The sequence below is a fragment of the Heliconius melpomene genome, chromosome 17, assembly GCF_056956725.1.
Source record: "Heliconius melpomene rosina isolate 202511_hmr_F chromosome 17, ASM5695672v1, whole genome shotgun sequence".
NCBI classification, from domain to species: Eukaryota; Metazoa; Arthropoda; class Insecta; order Lepidoptera; family Nymphalidae; genus Heliconius; species Heliconius melpomene.
The window spans coordinates 47624-69129 of NC_140405.1; the positions used below are offsets into that span (position 1 = coordinate 47624).

Here is a 21506-nt window from a genome sequence, read left to right on the forward strand (position 1 = left end):
TCTCGTGTCCACTCTCTACAGTCTTTGCGAATCCCTGGCCATACGAATCTCTGTGTAACCAGCCGCACTGTAGCTGTCCTACCAGGATGGCTCAAGCTGTGTGAAGTTTCAAAAACTTGTCGGCGAAACTTCTCAGTAATGAACGGGCGCGGAGAAGACATTGATACGTCACAGTATAACTTCTGGTTACAGTGTGGCAAATCTACCTTAACCAGTTTTAACGATGAGCCTTTTTGAAGCAGACCTAGCAGTTCAGGATCAGTATCTTGAGCAAGTGCTAGAGCCTGGTAATCGATAGATCGACTCACCTCTTCCAGTCGTGACGGAGTATCAGCCACTACGTTCAAACGTCCTGGTAAGTATTGAATAATAGTTGTGAACTGAGAAATATAATCAAAGTACCGATATTGGCGCGGTGAGCATTTCTCCCTGTTAATGTTGAATGCATATGTGAGAGGTTTATGATCCGTGTGAATCACGAAGTTTCGAGCCTCAACCATGTGTCGAAAATATTTAATGGCTTCATAAATGGCTAACAGTTCTCTGTCGTAAGGACTATACTTCTTCTGCGCAGATGTTAATTTTTTAGAAAAGAAACCAAGAGGTTGCCATACGTTATTAACACGTTGTTGAAGAACTGCTCCAATTCCGACATCAGAAGCATCAGTGGCAATAGCTAGCTCTGCAGAAGGATCTGGGTGAGCCAGTAATGTGGCTTGAGATAAACAAGTCTTACATTTTTGAAAGGCTTCCATCATCTCCGGCGTCATAGTGATCGGCTTAGCTCCTTTCATCTTAGGTCCTAGAAGCGCAGCATCTAATGGTGCTTGGATATTTGCGGCATCGGGAATAAAACGCCGATAAAAATTGAACATACCGAGGAAACGTCGTAATTCCTTAGCAGTTTTCGGCACACTGCACTCCTCTATGCTCTTTACGTTCGTCTCTAAAGGTTGAGTCCCAGAACCTGACACTAGGTAACCAAGAAATTTTACCTGTCGCTGCCCGAAGACACACTTGGATGTGTTTATCAAAACACCATACTCTTTGAGCCTGGTGAAGAGTAGTCTGATGTGGCGCTGATGTTGTTCTTCAGAACTGGAAAATACCAAAATGTCGTCTAAGTAACCAAAACAAAAGTCATCAAAATCACGTAGCACTTCGTCCATGAACCTCTGAAAGGTTTGTGCTGCATTGCGCAGTCCGTAGGTCATGTACGGGAACTCGAAAAGTCCAAAAGGAGTTATAATGGCTGTTTTGTGGATATCATTGACGTGTACTGGTATTTGATTGTACGCCTTGACTAGATCGATAGTTGAAAATACTGTACAACCAGAGAGTTGGTAGGAAAAATACTGGATATGGCGTATCGGATACCTGTCAGGTACTGTGCGAGCATTGAGTGCCCTATAATCACCACATGGTCTCCATCCGTCGTCCTTCTTCTTAACTAAGTGCAGAGCGGACGACCACGAACTGTTAGAGGAGCGGGCAGTTCCCTGTGACAGCATATCGTCAAATTCTTTTTTGGCTGCTTTCAGTCTAACTGGGTCTAAACGACGAGGTCTACTGGTAGCCGGTGGTCCGGGAATGGTTTTGATGTAATGCACGGTATTATGCTTAGGTAAGGAAGACGTACCTGATGGTCTCGTTACCTCTGGAAACTCATGAAGCAGCTGATGGTATTTTGATTCTCCCGAAATGGCTTTGACTGACGCAAGGTCATCGGAGATATTTTCTTTTATTGCTTGCACTGACAGAGTGGTATTTCCATCGACGAGTCGCTGACATCTGCAATCTACAAGAAGATTGTAAAATATCAAAAAATCTACGCCGATAATGGGCTTTGAAACATCAGCGATGGTAAATTTCCAGGTGAAAGTACGTTTCAGTCCTAGGTCTAAGTGCAATAATGTAGGACCATAAGTATGAATGACTGTACCGTTCGCCGCCATAAGTTCATACTTTGTCTTGGTACAGGGCGCCTTGGTAGCCAACCGTGGAAAAACGCAGAGATCCGAGCCAGTATCAATGAGGAAAAGCATTTTTGAAATACGGTCGGTAATGAAAAGACGGCCTGTAGGTAAAGGGCAGACGTTGGCCGCTACTTCCGGCTGCCCAGAGAGTTTTCCGACTCTCCGTAACTACATGGCTGCACACATTTTTTAGCATTTGAACCAAATTTAAAATGGTACCAACATTTTTGCTGGGTAGTCGACTTCCTGCGATGTCTGGAATGGCTCCGGGAACGCTCTTTAAATTTTGATGAGACCGAGTTGTGACGTACGTGGGTCGAGAGTTCCGATACCTGCTTGGTCAGGAGTTGGATCTGCTTGGCCATTTCTTCCAACATGGAGGATGCAGGGGGTGTGGCCATCGCAGATGTGCTTGCGACCTGTGGTGATGAGGGTGCTATCTCATGCACTTTGTCTGCCAGGTCAGCTAATTTTTCGATAGGCAGATCAGGCTGTGAAGCTATAACCGTTTGAATGTTTTGTGGTAACCTACTCGACCATAATGTTTTTAAAAAATCCTTGGGGACAGATGAACCCGCAAGATCTTGCATGTATCGCAGAAACTGTGATGGCTTGCGATCACCTAGCTGCTCGTGCCTCAGCAACTGCATCACTTTCTTTTCTTGAGACGCAGACAATCTTTTAATCAGTTGCGTTTTAAGAGTGATGTATTTATCCGTCTCGGGAGGAGAAATGATAATATCCTTCACCTCGACAGCAAATTGATTATCTAACTGAGCGGCAACGTAATAAAATTTTGTAGTATCACTTGTTATATTAGATAAAGCAAACTGACTTTCAATTTGTGAAAACCAAAGGGCTGGTTCTTCCGGCCAGAATGGTGGAATACGCACGCCAATTCTGCACACGTTGGATGTAGTCGCGTCCTCCATCTTGTATCAGAGGTCACTTGCCAAGGTCGTTAAAATGGCCTCCTGCCGTTTTAAATCTTCTTGCCAGCAGTAAGCGTAGGTATTTATTGTAGTGCTCACCAATTTAGGGGTCACCAATATAGCGGTTGAGATGTGATACCACTATTTAATATGATCTTATTTATTTTACACTAAATGAGTAAAATTAAAAATCCAAATTTTGTGGAGAAATTGTCCAAATTTAATATATACCATTTAAATAAATACCAATAGAAAATACAAGCTAAACTAGCACGTAATAGCAAGAAGTTAAGGTTGAGAATTGAATGCAAGCTAAGAGAGCAATGGATACACAAGTGAATGTCGCAAGCGATTCTAGCCGACTCTTTAAACGTGGCGATGCTGGCTAGCAGCCTACGACAGGCATAGCAAAAAAACTCGGAACAGGTTTGAATTGTTCCAATGCGCTGCGTGCGGATGATTCTAGTAAATGTAATAATATTAATTTTGAATAAGTAATGTTCCCTACAAATTCAATGTTATTAAAATCAGAATATTCATATCTTCAATATCATTGATGTCCAATTGATTTTAATGTAATTAAAGGATTATTAAGTTCATCTATAAATTAACTTATAACAAAAACAAAAACCGACTTCTAACAACGAACTAAAAAGTGAAAAATAATTTTACAAAGATTTTATAATTTTGAAGTCGGTGTCAAGCTAATGCTAATACAACACCTTTACTACAATATCTAATTACTAAGCCTGTTTGTTCTACTGAGCACCGACTTCAAAATTATAAAATCTTTGTAAAATTATTTTTCACTTTTTAGTTCGTTGTTAGAAGTCGGTTTTTGTTTTTGTTAAAAAATAATTTATTTTACGATTTTAAGTGATGGGTAGATCTTAAAATGATGCTTCTTGAACGAGTGGTGATGGTGGTGGTAGTGGTTGTCAACGAGTGGTTGTGAATGTCCCATGTAAAACTTCATTTAATTACGGTTTATTTTTGCGCAAAGTAACGTTTTGGTATATTGACAAGAACATACATAAAAAGTATTCGGGCGAATTGGGAATCTCCCTTTTTTGAAGTTGGTTGAAAATGAGAACATTCTCTTTTTTGAGGTTGATTGAAAAGAAATGTAACGATCAGGAATCTCACTTCTGACATCGAGTTAAAAAGTTTTTGCTTGTAACTATTACAGTATAATCAATTTTTTACCAAAAAAAACAAACTTTCTCAAATTTCACCGGATTCCATAATCGGAATCTAGCCAAACTTTCACCAAATTATCCTTGAAGTGTATCCTTTCAAATAAAATAAGAATCATCAAAATCAGTTTGCGCGACATTAAGTTATGCGTCTATTTGTCGCGCACATACCTAATGCAAATATAAGACTTATGTGATTTTCTCATGGATACCATTGTCAGACATGGACCAAAAAAAATGGGACCATTCGGGAAGCTTCACCTTTCAAATAAAAAAAAAATATCAAAATCGGTTCACCCAGTCAAAAGTTATGAGGTAACAAACATAAAAAAATAATAATAAAAAAAAAAATTAAAAAAAAAAAAAATACAGTCGAATTGATAACCTCCTTTTCTTACAGAAGTCGGTTAAAAATATATAACAATCGTAATGATGGAAGTGCAATAAAAATTAAAGTAATAGCTGGTAAAATAGTTCAAATTAATTCAATTATTTGACCCTCTAATAAAAATCGATTAATATAATTATTGAAAAATAAATTTATTATTAAATATGCTACTAAAATTGTAATTATAATAAAAATAATTAATGTATGGTCATGAAAAAAAATAATTTGTTCTATTAATGGAGAAGCTCTATTTTGGTAATTTAAATTAGATCAGGTTGCCATTTCTAAAAAAAGGATATTCCTTTATAAATGGGGTTTAAATCCATTACATATAATCTGCCATATTAGAAATTTCTTAAAATAGGAAGTTCATTATAAGAATGTTCAGAAGGAGGTAAATTTTGATATCATTCAATAGAGGATGGTATATTTAATGAAAATAGGATTATTCGTTGATTAATTATTGATTCTCAAATAATAATAATAATTAAAATTATGGAAAATAATGAAATATATGAACCAAATGAAGAAATAATAGGCCTAGTGTCCGGGGAACCGGCAAGCCAGGCACGCACTGAGGAGGTGCGGGTAGCCGCAATGGAGTTGTGGGAAACTCGGCTGGCAACACCAACTGCCGGCCTGAGGACGATCGAGGCTGTTCGTCCAGTGTTCCGCCAGTGGTTAGCGCGGCGTCACGGCGTCCTAACCTTCCGCATGACACAGGTGCTCACGGGGCATGGCTGCTTCGGGGGTTACTTGTGTCGGATCGCCGGGAGGGAGCCCGACGCTCGCTGCCACCGCTGCGACGACTGCCTCGATGAGACGGCCCAGCACACGTTGGAGGTGTGCTCAGCCTGGGCGTCTGAACGTCGCGCTTTGCGCGACGTCATAGGGGACGACCTTTCCCTGCCGGCCGTGGTCAAGGCTATGGCCGGCAGCGAGACGTCGTGGGATGCGGTCTCATCCTTCTGCGAGGCAGTGGTGCTCGAGAAGGAGTCGGCGGAACGGGCGAGGGAGGCTTTTGCCGAAGTCGCCATCCGCCGTAAGAGACCGGGTCGCCGGAGGGCGGCACACGATCGCCGCCTTCCGCCCTAATGTGCTAGAGGGCGGTCAGCTTGGGGAAGCTGACCGCCTACCAACCTGGCCCGAGTAGGCACGCACAGGTTGCTCCCGCGCGCTACTCCGAGCAGGCCGTCGAGGGTGCCCACACACCCTTGACTCCGCGACGTGCCTTGCAGGCTCCCGCCGCCGCGTTTCGCGGAAGACTCACGTCCCCGTGTCTCGCGGCCAGTGGCGGTCGAGGAGGAGCACCGTGAGGTTTTAGTGGGTATTGGGATAATACTATCCAATTAGCAGAAAATGTTAAATTCTTAGGCATGATTCTCGATAAAAGACTGAACGGAATTGCCCATGCTGAACATAAAAAATAAAAAATGTGAAAACGGCATCAACGCTTTAAGAGCTGTGTCTGGTGTGTGGTGGCGTGCACACCCTTATACTCTCAAACTACTGTACAATGCCATTATCCGTAGTCACATTGACTACGGATTATTTGTTTTAGACCCCTTTAACAAAGTTGCTACTGAAAAACTCAATAGGATCCAATACAAATGCCTACGAATTATTATAGGTGCAATGAAGTCTTCTCCCACCAACGCACTGCAGGTTGAGTGTGTTGATCCTCCTTATCCTATCCGTCGCCAATTCCTGTCTGATCGGTTTGTTGGTAAAATGTTACAGCTGTCATCCCACCCTCTATGGTCCAAGCTATCTGATTTAGCGGACCTCATTCCTCCGGGCAGGCCCCTACCCTACTTGCTCAATAGTTTCCTGAAATTTACCTCTCTTCCTCATCCCTTGTCCTCTTCTCCGTCTAATCCTTAATTCAAAAATTAAAAAAATAAAATTTATATTATAAGATAATAAAATTATTGGTGAAATTTTTTGTCATGTTATTAAAATAAATCTATTAAATCATGATAATCCTTCTATAATATTAAGAAATCAAAAATGAAAAGGAACAGAACCTATTTTTATTAATATTGCAGAATTTATAATAATTGATAATAAATCATTAATAAATATTTTTATAAGAAATAAATTCAATAGGATAGAAAATAAAAAATTAATTGATGCAATAGATTGAGTTAAAAAATATTTTAAGGAAGCTTCTGAATTTAATAGATTATTGGGGGAAGAGATTAAGGGGATAAATCTAAGTAAATTAATTTCTAAGCCAATTCAGCATCCTAATCATGAATTTGATGAAATAGAAATTATAGTTCTGAAGAATAAAATAAATAAGAAAAATATTTTATTGGAATTATTAATTAATAAAATAAAAAATAAGAATAAAATATTCTAAAGATGAATTTAAATTCATTATAAAAAAAATATATTTTAGTGTAAAATGCACAATAATTTTTGAAATTATTAGATATAGTTTAATTCTATAAAATATAATAAAGGTAAAAAATTACATTATTTATCCTATCAGAATAATCCTTTTATCAGGCACTTTATTTTAAAAAAAAAGGGATTTCCTTTATATTTGGGGTATGAGCCCAAAAGCTTATTTTAGCTTTTTTTTATTTGTTAAGTAATACTTTTTGCGCCTTACGATAATTTCTTGCATAAGTCCTGCACTTTTAATGGTTGCCTGTAAGAGATCACTTGCAGTGATAAGGCCGCCATTGCACATGTTAATTTAAGTACCTATGTATCCTTCGTTTTCTTTTCTTTTCTATTTTTTTTTTTTCTGTGTAAATTTTATATATATATATATATTTTCAATGCAATAAAGTATTATTATTTTTTTTTTTTTTTAAATTAATTAATTATTATTTAATTAATATTATATTTATAATATAATTTTTTAAATAATTATTAATCGTTTATTATATATTTTAATTTTTAATATGAATATTATAAAAATAGGAGAAAGAAAAATATTAAAAATTTCATAATTAATACTAATATATATATACATTAATTAAATTTATTATTATATATATATATACGTCGGAGTTGGGTGGATTTCCCTCGCACATAGTTTTGAGTGCCCGGTCTACTGTGTGCTTTAGTAGATAATGTTGGCATGAGTAAACACAATTTGTGATATTACGAATTAATTACAACACCGTAATCAATACACAAGAAAGCAGCTACCGCTATCCCAGTAGGTAGATACACAACACGGAACGCGGGACAGTTTCAGTGTCGTCTGCACCGGCCGACTGCCAAACACAAAGTGAGTCGATGTCCGTCGGCCACGCTTCGACTCGCCCCTTCCATACCAATGCATAACACTAACTCTGTCGAGCGCCAATAGATGGCGCTGGCGTTCCGGAACCACATCAATACTACAAATTCCGACACGGCCATCCTGCTAGCACACGTCCTCGTGTGTTGGTTAGCCTAGAAGAAAAAGCTACAACAGTACCTCGTACCGCTCGGCCAACCTACATCAGAACCTTACCAACCAACTTCCAGAACCGTACACTAGAATTGTAATAGACGTACACTAGTAATTACACTAGTAATTGTATACCAGAACCTTATACCTGAACTGTATACCTGAACTGTGTACCTGAACTGTATACCTGAACTATATACCTGAACCTTATACCTGAACCTTATACCTGAACAACTTGACCCTCGACACTAGATCAACTCGACACCAGATCAACTCGACACCAGATCAACTCGACACCAGATCAACTCGACACCAGATCAACTGGACACTACAATTTGACACCAATCTGGATCATAATTGTAACTAACCACTACACACAAATACCACAGCCATGTACCATCGACATCATAACCAAAACTTCACTTTACTTTACTTTACTTCACTTTACTTCAGCAACAAGTTACAACCAAATTAACAGAAACCTCCGAGTAAAGACCTCTAACGCCACAGCTCTCCAGCCGAACAGCAATCAAATTGCTCTCTCACATCTCAATACGCATATCAATCGAGTGGATCGCCCGTGTACGTCACCTCTGCGACAACACGCTACGGTCTCTGCAGACCACGACCTCAGTACGGTCGAAAACCTCTCAATACGCATATCCACCGCGTGGATAGCCCGTGTATGTCACACCTGCGACAACACGCTACGGTCTCTACAGACCACGACCTCCGCCAGAGTTAAACGCACACCGCGCACCCACGGACTACTTGAGTTGCCCCAAGAGATACCGATTTCTACCGGGCTACGACTACGAAATAACTACTGGTACGGTCGAACACATTACGGCCGATAGAACCATTTACTCGAGTCTCTTCAATTACTTAAGCTTGAACACCATCATATCATCAACAACATCATAAATTACACATTGATTTCGTCGGGTACATGACTTGCTGGCATTTTCCTCAACCTATCGTGAGCAAATTTGTACGTTACAAGACGTTTACAATTTACAGAACCAAAACTGACAACCTTAAATGAACCTTTAAATTTTGAATCGAATTTTTACACTTATTAACTTTACAATATTAACAATACGCCAACAGAAAACTTACTTACTTTCGTTTTTGTCATATCAAAACGGGACCTACCATATTCCGCACACTTCGTAATAATGTCTGATGCTACTTAACGAATTTCGTCAATGTCAACGACAGTCTATACCTCACTACTACACATAAATGATATAAATCAATGATACATACCAATGATACACATCAAAGATACACACCACAGATACACACCATTGACACACATTAACGACAAATCAATGACACACACCAATGATACACATCAATGACACATCAATGATACACACCACCGATACACATCAATGATAACGGTATCGTTATTTTATGAATTAAAATCTACCGGTTCATCGTACAATTTATCTCGAGTTGTACCCTCCTACAGATTCTTGCCACAACTTATTACCACCGCTAGTCTCAAACGTTGTCGACATGGACTTTAACACACTTCTGACGCGCTTTACCTGCCTGTTAGCACTGGGTAAGCCCGCCGCCGTAAGATGCCAACCTAAGTCTACTAGTGAAAACTACCACCAGTAAAACAATCTTCCCTGGTCAGCTATGATGCGAGTTGGAGCCCCAAACAAAGCCACAAGTCACCTCGTGAACACTCCAAGAGTCAATGCCTGCCGCACGAAACAAAAGAACACACTTCGCGAACGCGTCTGTCAGAATGAAAATGTACTCCTTATCGTTTCACCGCTGAGCCTATTCGCCACGTCTACACGAACCGTATTTCACGGCATCATTACCTTAGGGATTTGATGCAGGCCAGTTTGAACTGTTCCTGAGTGAGATTTCGCGACCCTACAAGTAACGCAGACATCCACAAATCCTCCAGCACACCATGACCGGAAACCAGCAAAAGTCAAAATGCTGTTCAATAGTCCCCTCAGCCTCGAGACGAACAACAGATTCAAAACTGACGGAAATAGGAAGCTAATCCGACGAACTGCTACTACTTAATCACAGTCTCTGGAGGCGATAGAGACCTGACTAGCCTCCACTTCAAAAGGAACACTTCACTAGGTTCAAAGAGAAACCAGCCCTTGTCACAGCTTCCAACACTGCATTAAGTCCTCCCATACTGGACCGCTAAATCGGTTGAGACAATGTCAATGTCAAAATGTCCTCAAAATACACCACCACGCAATCACGAACCAAATCACCCAACACGATCACAATTGTCTTCTGAAAAATCGAAATTGAATTCTTCAGACCAAAAGGCACAGTCAAGAATTCAAACTGCCCTTCAGCTGGTATGAAAGCAGTACTGTCTACAGAATTTTCGTTTACTGTGATCAAATGAAAACCGAAATGCGCTATAGAGTTTCAAAAAATAATTAGCACCCTGAAAACGTGAAGTTTGATCAGTAATTAATGGAAGCGGATAACTGTCAGGGTTGGTATTATTGTTAAGCTCACTATAGTCAATACAGATACGGTCTGAACCGTCATACTTCTTTACTAATAAAGCCGGACTTTCAAAAGGAGGACAGCTCGACCTAATGATATTCACGTGTAAACCTTCCTTTACTCTGTTGCGTATAACGCTACGTTCGTCCGGCGACATCCTATATGGACGCCGCTGTACTGTGCGATTCGAACCAACCCGGTCACTACCACCGGTCACTACCAGTAATATCAGCTGAGATATCAGTCAAAGTCAACTCACTCACACTATCGTTATTCACTGAATTTACATAAAGATTCCCGTCAAACAAAATGTCAGTCAGTTATGTTTACTGTACAACCCTGATTTAAAATCTCGCGACAATAATATCCTAAGAGGGCAATCGTTAATACTACAAAACACAGAATTTGTTCGGTACTGTATACTCGTGTTTGACTAATACCGGTCATAGTAACAACATTACTAAACCGTCGACCACTAAATGTAACAGAAAAACTTTCAACTAACGAGAATTTAGCACCAGAATCGTAAACAAAACAAAACAGTTCACCTTTTGTCTTGTACCCTACCCTTTGGAAATTGGACACTGCATACGTCCACACGCCGCTCCATCCACTCACCGTTGTGGCGATATGACCCGGTTTGCCACACTTGAAGCACACTAAAGGCCTCGCTGCCGGCTGCTGCACCGCTTGACTCAACGTTGAAGATACAGGTGTTCGTACCGTCGCATCGATAGGCTTGCTTCTGCATTCCGCTCACTTATGGCCAGCCATTTTTCCACCGCTCAAACACTTCAGTGTTGTAAACGCTATACGTTAAAGCCGCGGGTCAGACTGATGTGATGTGAGAGAGTACAGTAGCCACAGCAACCTCTTCTTTGCCCACATCACAATGTCCAGTGATTTGTGAGGGTAGCATGTCATACTCTCGTACGCTGTTTGAGACAGCCACAAAGATGCTTCACCTTCCAGTGCCTTACTTACAGCAAGCTCGAGTTGACTGCCTCTCGGGGAGTTTGTCAAAAGCACAAGTCAGCCGTTGCGCACCACGATCTCGCGTCCGTGTCTTCTTTGTCAGGATCATAAGTGGGTAACCACATATACCTCCCTGAATTAGCCTCGGTGTATACAGGGCTTCGAACATAGCACGCCAGTGGTTATCTCCATTGTTCTCTGTGCCAACACCGATCGCACTTCTGATGTCGGAGTTGGGTGGATTTCCCTCGCACATAGTTTTGAGTGCCCGGTCTACTGTGTGCTTTAGTAGATAATGTTGGCATGAGTAAACACAATTTGTGATATTACGAATAGAAATAAAAGTGGCGAAAACCGATTTTTTCAGTTTTCCCCGCTCGGATTCAGTTGAAACTGGTGTCGATCGTTCGGTCTCCGAGGGGCTTTCAAGGTGGTATACAACCCGCGGGAATGCGCGGGAAGATGCGGGCGGTAAGTGGCGAAAACCGATTTTTTCAGTTTTCCCCGCTCGGATTCAGTTGAAACTGGTGTCGATCGTTCGGGCTTCGAGGGGCCTTCAAGGTGGTATACAACCCGCAGGAATGAGTGGGAAGGTGCGGGCGGTAAGTGGCGAAAACCGATTTTTTCAGTTTTCCCCGCTCGGATTCAGTTGAAACTGGTGTCGATCGTTCGGGCTCCGAGGGGCCTTCAAGGAGGTATACAACCCGCGGGAATGCGCGGGAAGGTGCCGGCGGTAAGTGGCGAAAACCGATTTTTTCCAACCCGCGGGAATGCGCGGGAAGGTGCGGGCGGTAAGTGACGAAAACCGATTTTTTCCAACCCGCGGGAATGCGCGGGAAGGTGCCAGCGGTAAGTGGCGAAAACCGATTTTTTCCAACCCGCGGGAATGCGCGGGAAGGTGCGGGCGGTAAGTGACGAAAACCGATTTTTTCCAACCCGCGGGAATGCGCGGGAAGGTGCGGGCGGTAAGTGACGAAAACCGATTTTTTCCAACCCGCGGGAATGCGCGGGAAGGTGCGGGCGGTAAGTGACGAAAACCGATTTTTTCCAACCCGCGGGAATGCGCGGTAAGGTGCCGGCGGTAAGTGGCGAAAACCGATTTTTTCCAACCCGCGGGAATGCGCGGGAAGGTGCCGGCGGTAAGTGGCGAAAACCGATTTTTTCCAACGCGCGGGAATGCGCGGGAAGGTGCTGGCGGTAAGTGGCGTGACAAGCCGTGGTCAAGGCTATGGCCGGCAGCGAGACGTCGTGGGATGCGGTCTCATCCTTCTGCGAGGCAGTGGTGCTCGAGAAGGAGTCGGCGGAACGGGCGAGGGAGGCTTTTGCCGAAGTCGCCATCCGCCGTAAGAGACCGGGTCGCCGGAGGGCGGCACACGATCGCCGCCTTCCGCCCTAATGTGCTAGAGGGCGGTCAGCTTGGGGAAGCTGACCGCCTACCAACCTGGCCCGAGTAGGCACGCACAGGTTGCTCCCGCGCGCTACTCTGAGCAGGCCGTCGAGGGTGCCCACACACCCTTGACTCCGCGACGTGCCTTGCAGGCTCCCGCCGCCGCGTTTCGCGGAAGACTCACGTCCCCGTGTCTCGCGGCCAGTGGCGGTCGAGGAGGAGCACCGTGAGGTTTTAGTGGGTATTGGGATAATACTATCCAATTAGCAGAAAATGTTAAATTCTTAGGCATGATTCTCGATAAAAGACTGAACGGAATTGCCCATGCTGAACATGTCAGTAAAAAATGTGAAAACGGCATCAACGCTTTAAGAGCTGTGTCTGGTGTGTGGTGGCGTGCACACCCTTATACTCTTAAACTACTGTACAATGCCATTATCCGTAGTCACATTGACTACGGATTATTTGTTTTAGACCCCTTTAACAAAGTTGCTACTGAAAAACTCAATAGGATCCAATACAAATGCCTACGAATTATTATAGGTGCAATGAAGTCTCCTCCTACCAACGCACTGCAGGTTGAGTGTGTTGATCCTCCTTATCCTATCCGTCGCCAATTCCTGTCTGATCGGTTTGTTGGTAAAATGTTACAGCTGTCATCCCACCCTCTATGGTCCAAGCTATCTGATTTAGCGGACCTCATTCCTCCGGGCAGGCCCCTACCCTACTTGCTCAATAGTTTCCTGAAATTTACCTCTCTTCCTCATCCCTTGTCCTCTTCTCCGTCTAATCCTTAATTCAAAAATTAAAAAAATAAAATTTATATTATAAGATAATAAAATTATTGGTGAAATTTTTTGTCATGTTATTAAAATAAATCTATTAAATCATGATAATCCTTCTATAATATTAGGAAATCAAAAATGAAAAGGAACAGAACCTATTTTTATTAATATTGCAGAATTTATAATAATAATAATTGATAATAAATCATTAATAAATATTTTTATAAGAAATAAATTCAATAGGATAGAAAATAAAAAATTAATTGATGCAATAGATTGAGTTAAAAAATATTTTAAGGAAGCTTCTGAATTTAATAGATTATTGGGGGAAGAGATTAAGGGGATAAATCTAAGTAAATTAATTTCTAAGCCAATTCAGCATCCTAATCATGAATTTGATGAAATAGAAATTATAGTTCTGAAAAATAAAATAAATAAGAAAAATATTTTATTGGAATTATTAATTAATAAAATAAAAAATAAGAATAAAATATTCTAAAGATGAATTTAAATTCATTATAAAAAAAATATATTTTAGTGTAAAATGCACAATAATTTTTGTCTCGTGTGTGTCTCACTGTCGTGTGTGTTCTCTGTCATGCAGAGGTCACAGTGTGAGGAACCGGAGGGCGTGGTGTGTACTCACCCTACCGCCACGCAGGTGCAGTGATGTGATAGGAGCTGTATTTGCTATTTTAGGGGGTTTTGTTCATTGATATTCTCTATTTACTGGATTATTATTAAATCCTTATTTATTAAAAATTCAATTTATTTCCATATTCATTGGTGTTAATTTAACATTTTTTCCTCAACATTTTTTAGGATTAGCTGGTATACCCCGTCGTTATTCTGATTACCCAGATAATTTTATATCATGAAACTATGAAAAAATGCTCAGAAAAAAGAAATGAAGAAAAAGATTTCAGAAATAATAAATAAAATGAATGAATGAAAAACTTAAGCCCACGTAAGTTGTGGAAATTTCTGGAATCGCTAGGCATTGGCCGGCAACGTAAGGATTTGAATTGCAATCTAGACGTTGATGCCTTGAATAAACACTTTGCCTCGATAACATCTATGGACAACACAATTAAAGCAAATACATTGAATTATATCAACTCCATGCCGTCTCCCACAATCGTTCCTTTTAACTTTGCTTCTATAACCTCATCCCAGGTAAGAAACAGTATCCTAGCCATCAAATCTGATGCTTCTGGTTATGATGGCATCAACCGCATTTGCCCTTGGAAGTCTTAGTTCCAGTCATTACCCATATTTTAAATTTTTCTATTTCCCATAACACTTTTCCCAGTTTGTGGCGCATTGCCCGCGTTATCCCCATACCCAAAACCAAAGATCCAAAATCCTTCTCTCACTACCGTCCTATCTCCATCCTTCCTTTCTTGTCAAAGGTCTTGGAACGTATTGTTTTTCAGCAACTAAATCAATATCTATTTGACAACCATATATTATCCGAGTTCCAGTCTGGATTCCGTAACGGGCATAGCACAGTCACTACTTTGATTAAAGTTTGTGACGATATCAGACTTAGCATGGACAAACAAAATCTTACAGTCATTGCTTTGCTGGACTTTAGCAACGCCTTTAATTCTGTTGATACTGATCTCTTGGTTGCTGTTCTGCGTTCAATAAATATCTCTCCTGAAGCCACTGAGTGGTTCAGAAGCTATTTATGTGATCGGCAACAGTACGTTCAAGCCAATGACAAGTCATCTTCCCTTTGCTCTCTTTCTGCCGGTGTTCCCCAAGGTGGTGTCCTCTATCCTCTCCTTTTCTCCATTTTTATTAATTCAGTTTCCCAAAATCTCTCGCTCTTCCTTTCATCTATATGCTGACGACCTTCAAATTTACTTAGCCGCCCCGTTTGATGATGTTAGTGAGGCTATTCATAAGCTTAACGAAGATTTGCGGAATGTTAGTAGGTGGAGCAAATCTTTTGGCTTAACTGTCAATCCTGCCAAGTCACAGGTCAGTATTATTGGTGGCTCTAAGCAACTAAAAAAACTTGACCAGAATAGCCTCCCTGCTATACAGTTTGGCGGCGTCGATTTGAGCCTGAGTCCATCTATTAAGAACCTTGGTATTATTATAGACAATTCCCTATCTTGGTCAGTACAGATAGCTGAGGTTACCCGTAAATTATTTGCCACTATCGGATCGCTCAAACGATGGAAATATTTCCTACCTATAAAGACCAAAACTGCTCTAGCTCATTCACTACTGTTACCGATTTTAGACTATGCTGATTCGTGTTACCCAGACTTATCTGAGGAACAACTAAATAAACTAGAGCGGTTACAAAATCTATGTATTAGATTTATCTTCGGTTTACGTAAATTTGATCATGTTTCTGATCATCGTCGTCAGCTTGGATGGCTTCCTATCCGACATCGCCGAAATTTCCGCATGCTGACTCTCCTCTATTCTATCCTGTACAACTCTCTCTCTCCCTCCTACTTAAAAGATCGATTTTGTTTCCTAGGTGCCGATTCACTTCTTCACCTCCACCTTAGATCCCGTTGTGATAATCTCCTTAAATTACCAACTTCCCATACCCTATTTTATTCTAAGTCTTTTACTATGAAATCTGCAATTCTTTGGAATGAACTTCCTACAGAAGTTCGTCATTCCAAATCTCTATACAGTTTTAAAAATCGTCTGAAAGAGTACTTATTTAATTTAGTATAATAGTTTATCTTTATTTATTTTTTTTAATATTATGTATATATTTTTGAATACGTTTTATGTATGTATGTATATTTGTGTAAGTATATATTGTTTTTTCAATATTTGTATGTATGTATGTATGTATGTTTGAAGTATATAAACATTAAACACATTTTATGTAAGTTTATTTTATATTATTGACTTAGTTTATTATATATTATATAATATTTAATTATATTTCATAAAATTTGCACTGAGACGTTGTCCCCTTTCTCCTCATTACATTTTATCCGTAATGTTTCAAAGGTTGTCTGGTGGAGATTGCTTAAAGCAATAAGACCGCCTTTGTATACGTGTTTTTCTTTAAATTTTATTTGTGTTGTTCTTTCTATATATTTCTTTTATGTGTGCAATAAAGTATATTCTATTCTATTCTATTCTAAAATGATTCCTCACCGCTGAAATGCGTAAAAATGCTCAGAAAAAAGAAATGAAGAAAAAAATTTCAGAAATAATAAATAAAATTATTCCTCACCGTAAACCTTTTGATACTATAATAGTATGTTTTCCTTGGAATGTTCTTTCTCGACAAATATCTCGTCATCATTGAAATATAGTTAATAATACGATAATATATCCAATAAATAATAAGTTTATATTAAAATTATGAAATCATTTTACTAAACCAGTTACTAAGGTTATTACTCCAATAGCTCCTGTTAAGGGTCAAGGTCTATAGTCAACTAAGTGATAGGGATGATTATGATTAGACATTAATTTACTTCTCTAGAATAAAGAGTTCTTAAAATAGAAATTACATAAGATTGAATAATTGCTACGGCAATTCAAGAATTAATAATAAAATTTGAACAATAATTAAAATAATTAATAAATAATTAAGTATATTAATACCTGTATTACTTAATAAAGTTAAAAGTAAATGACCTGCAATTATATTAGCTGTTAATCGAACTGCTAAAGTTCCAGGTCGAATAATATTACTAATAGTTTCAATTAGTACTATAAAAGGTATTAAAATAGTTGGTGTTCCCTGAGGAATTATATGAATAAATATATGTTATGTATTATTTAATCATTATAAATCTTAATCATAATGTTAAAGATAATGAAAGGGATATATTAAGATGACTTGTTCTAGTAAAAATATATGGGAATAAACCTAAAAAAATATTAAATAAAATAAAAAAGAATAATGAAACAAAAATAAAAGTTGATCCATTAATTCTATTTGGTTCTAATAAAGTTTTAAATTCATTATGAAGCTTATTAGAAATAAAATTTCATAATAAATAATGACGATTAGGAAAAAATCAGAAAGATAAAGGAATAAATAATAATCCAATAAATGTTCTAATTCAATTAAATGGGAAATTAAATAAATTTGTTGAAGGATCAAAAATTGAAAAAAGATTATTTATCATTTTCAAAAAAATTTTTTGAAATTATTTTTCTTATTTTTTTAAAAATTAAAATTATTTTTATAATTAAAAATAAAATAATTATTAAACTAATAAAAATAGAAATAAAAAATAATAATGAAATTATTCAATTGATAGGTATTATTTGAGGAATGTGGTGTGAGTGGTGATGGTGGTGGTAGTGGTTGTCAACGAGTGGTTATGATTGTTCTGTGTAAAACTTCATTTAATTAGCTATTATTTTTGTGCAAAGTTACATTTTGGTATATTGACAAGAACAAACATAAAAAGTATTCGGGTGAATTCGGAATCTCCCTTTTTTGAAGTTGGTTGAAAATGAGAACATCCTCTTTTTTGAGATTGGTTGAAAAGAAATGCAACGATCAGGAATCTCACTTCTGACATCAATTTAAAAAGTTTTTGCTTGTAACTATTACAGTATAATTAATTTTTGACCAACAAAAACAAACTTTCTCAATTTTCTCCGGATTCCATAATCGAAACCTAACCAAACTTTCACCAAATTATCCTTGAAGTGTATCCTTTCAAATAAAAAAAGAATCATCAAAATCGGTTGGCGCGACATTGAGTTATTCGGCTATTAGTCGCGCACATGCATAATGCAAATTTAAGACTTATGTGATTTTCTCATGGATACCATTGTCAGACATGGACAAAAAAAAAATATGACCATTCGGGAAGCTATACCTTTTAAATAAAAAAAAAATATTAAAATCGGTCCACCCAGTTAAAAGTTATGAGGTAACAAACATAAAAAAAAAAAAAATACAGTCGAATTGATAACCTCCTTTTCTTACAGAAGTCGGTTAAAAAAGGATTATTATTCATTATAAGAATGTTCAGAAGGAGGTAAATTTTGATATCATTCAATAGAGGATGGTATATTTAATGAAAATAGGATTATTCGTTGATTAATTATTGATTCTCAAATAATAATAATAATTAAAATTATGGAAAATAATGAAATATATGAACCAAATGAAGAAATAATAGGCCTAGTGTCCGGGGAACCGGCAAGCCAGGCACGCACTGAGGAGGTGCGGGTAGCCGCAATGGAGTTGTGGGAAACTCGGCTGGCAACATCAACTGCCGGCCTGAGGACGATCGAGGCTGTTCGTCCAGTGTTCCGCCAGTGGTTAGCGCGGCGTCACGGCGTCCTAACCTTCCGCACGACACAGGTGCTCACGGGGCATGGCTGCTTCGGGGGTTACCTGTGTCGGATCGCCGGGAGGGAGCCCGACGCTCGCTGCCACCACTGCGACGACTGCCTCGACGAGACGGCCCAGCACACGTTGGAGGTGTGCTCAGCCTGGGCGTCTCAACGTCGCGCTTTGCGCGACGTCATAGGGGACGACCTTTCCCTGCCGGCCGTGGTCAAGGCTATGGCCGGCAGCGAGACGTCGTGGGATGCGGTCTCATCCTTCTGCGAGGCAGTGGTGCTCGAGAAGGAGTCGGCGGAACGGACGAAGGAGGCTTTTGCCGAAGTCGCCATCCGCCGTAAGAGACCGGGTCGCCGGAGGGCGGCACACGATCGCCGCCTTCCGCCCTAATGTGCCAGAGGGCGGTCAGCTTGGGGAAGCTGGCCGCCTACCAACCTGGCCGAGTAGGCGCGCGCAGGTTGCTCCCGCGCGCTACTCCGAGCAGGCCGTCGAGGGTGCCCACACACCCTTGACTCCGCGACGTGCCTAGCAGGCTCCCGCCGCCGCGTTTCGTGGACGATTCTAGTCCCCGCGTCTCGCGGTCAGTGGCGGTCGAGGAGGAGCACCGTGAGGTTTTAGTGGGTATTGGGATTGGCCTTCAGCCGATCCATGAGTCCCAGATAACCCGCTCGAGTCCCCACTCGGGCCGGTATCCGTAAAAGGATTTCCTCACGTTAAAAAAAAAAAAAAAAATGTCAGGTTAGGTTGGGGTGCTTGGTCGGATGACCTCCTCGTGTGTTCACCCGCTGTTGGCCCTTTCTCGAATGCTTGTCGTTCGGGGGGGACGAACAGTGTTGCGGACCGGTGCACCCTGGGCGGCGAGTAATTGGTGCCTACAGGATTCGTCCTTGGGTAATGATTGCTCGCTGGCTAATAATCCGGCGTGGTTCTTCGCGTGTCCTCTGTCATGCAGAGGTCACAGTGTGAGGAACCGGAGGGCGTGCGTGGTGTGTACTCACCCTACCGCCACGCAGGTGCAGTGATGTGCCAGCGCCGAAAATATCGGAACTCCACTCTTGGTTGCGGTCATGTCTCGTAATCAGGAATGGAACTGAGGGCCTTGCCTTTACCGGCCGGGCTGCGAGGAAGAAAACCTCTATAAAAAATTACCCCAACCCAAGCGGCGAAGCAGCGCGAGGGGTTCATGGCTGATGGGGAGATCAGTCGCTACTGCTGGTCCCGCCAGGGTACCGGCCGACACCCTGGCGTAATAGGCTTATCCGAGTACAGGGGGCACTGCTCGGATGGACCGTTTTTCCCCCACACTCGTGGGAACAAAATGGAAAATGTTAACTTAAAAACCCAAAATGATGACGTAGGGAGGCCCGAGGAGGGCGGTGATCTGTTGTTGCCAGAGATGGGCGGAGTAGTAGTTGTGCCCGAGAAAGGCGTAGGGAGTACTTTGCTCGAAAGGGGCAAAAGTCCGGCACTTGTGCCAATAGGAGGGGGGTTGAAGGATGCGCGAGTCGTGTTAGAGCGTCTGGACCATGAGGAGGTTGCCTCTATTATAAGAGTGTAGTATTTTCGAGATAATATAAGAATAAAATGCCAACTGATTTGTACATGTTTAATGTCCGATCACAACTGGGTAAGCCAACGCTTTATTTAGACTTACCCTCAACTTATTATAATCACTACATCCCTCCACCAATAATATAAAAATATACAAATAAAAACAATTATCCAATTGACAAGTAATCGAAACTATTTTTTACAACTTTACAATATTACTAGTTTATTACAATTATACATTTTTTTTTATCAACAACAGGCAGTGCCTGTTTAGTGCCCATCCTAGAATTTGAATCTACATTGGATTTATTACTCTGGTCTACATTAATTAGAACATCAGGATCCGATGACTCTGTTTCCTCCGATAACTTCTCTCTCTCTCCCACTTGATCCAATGTAGTTTCAGAATTCGCTACTGGACCGACATCATCTGTTTTTGGAACACAAGTTACACCAGTATACTTTAACAATTGATCAAAATGTTTCTTAATTAATAAATTTAGCACTGGAATGTATACCATAAAAAGTCTAGAACCAATCTTACTTCTAATTATTCCTAAATGCCATGTACATTTATTTCCATTATAATAAAAATGTTTAACTAAAACCTGGTCACCTATGTTAAAACAAACATTGCGTACACCGCCATATTGTTTACTTTGTAAATCTTGTTTATAGTTAACTGTTGCTTTAGCAGCAGATGCTAACGACATCGAATTAGGTGACGTTCGAGTATCTTTTAAAAAATCTAATGTGGAAAACAACTTCCTTCCGAGCATTAGTTCTGCGGGTGAATATCCCGTAGTGCAATGTGTTGAATTTCTGTAATCAAACAGAAATTTTAATAATTTTACATTTATATTTCTTTGGTTAGACTCAGTTTTTAAAATAATTTTTAGTGCCTTTTTAACAGTTTTAACCGTGTTTTCCGCTTGGCCATTTGATGCCGGATGATAAGGTGCAATCGTGACATGTTTTATATTATTACTTATACAAAAATTATTAAACTGACTCGAAGTAAAATTCGTTGCGTTATCTGTAACAAGAGTATGAACTAAACCAAATCTACTAAATAATTCGTACAA

The 21506-nt window shown here is 40.1% G+C and overlaps 1 protein-coding gene across 1 annotated transcript; it reads right to left on the reverse strand.

Moving 5' to 3' along the window:
- Positions 1-2104: 2104 nt before the first annotated feature.
- On the reverse strand, positions 2105-2908 carry LOC146529751 (uncharacterized). The gene has a single exon (XM_085200682.1). The coding sequence runs from the start codon at positions 2906-2908 to the stop codon at positions 2105-2107; it is 804 nt and encodes a 267-aa protein (XP_085056808.1).
- Between the last annotated feature and the right edge of the window lie 18598 nt (positions 2909-21506).

Bases quoted from the DNA above. Each gene is read 5' to 3' on its own strand.
- LOC146529751 (XM_085200682.1), bottom strand. From the start codon at position 2,908: ATGGAGGACGCGACTACATCCAACGTGTGCAGAATTGGCGTGCGTATT.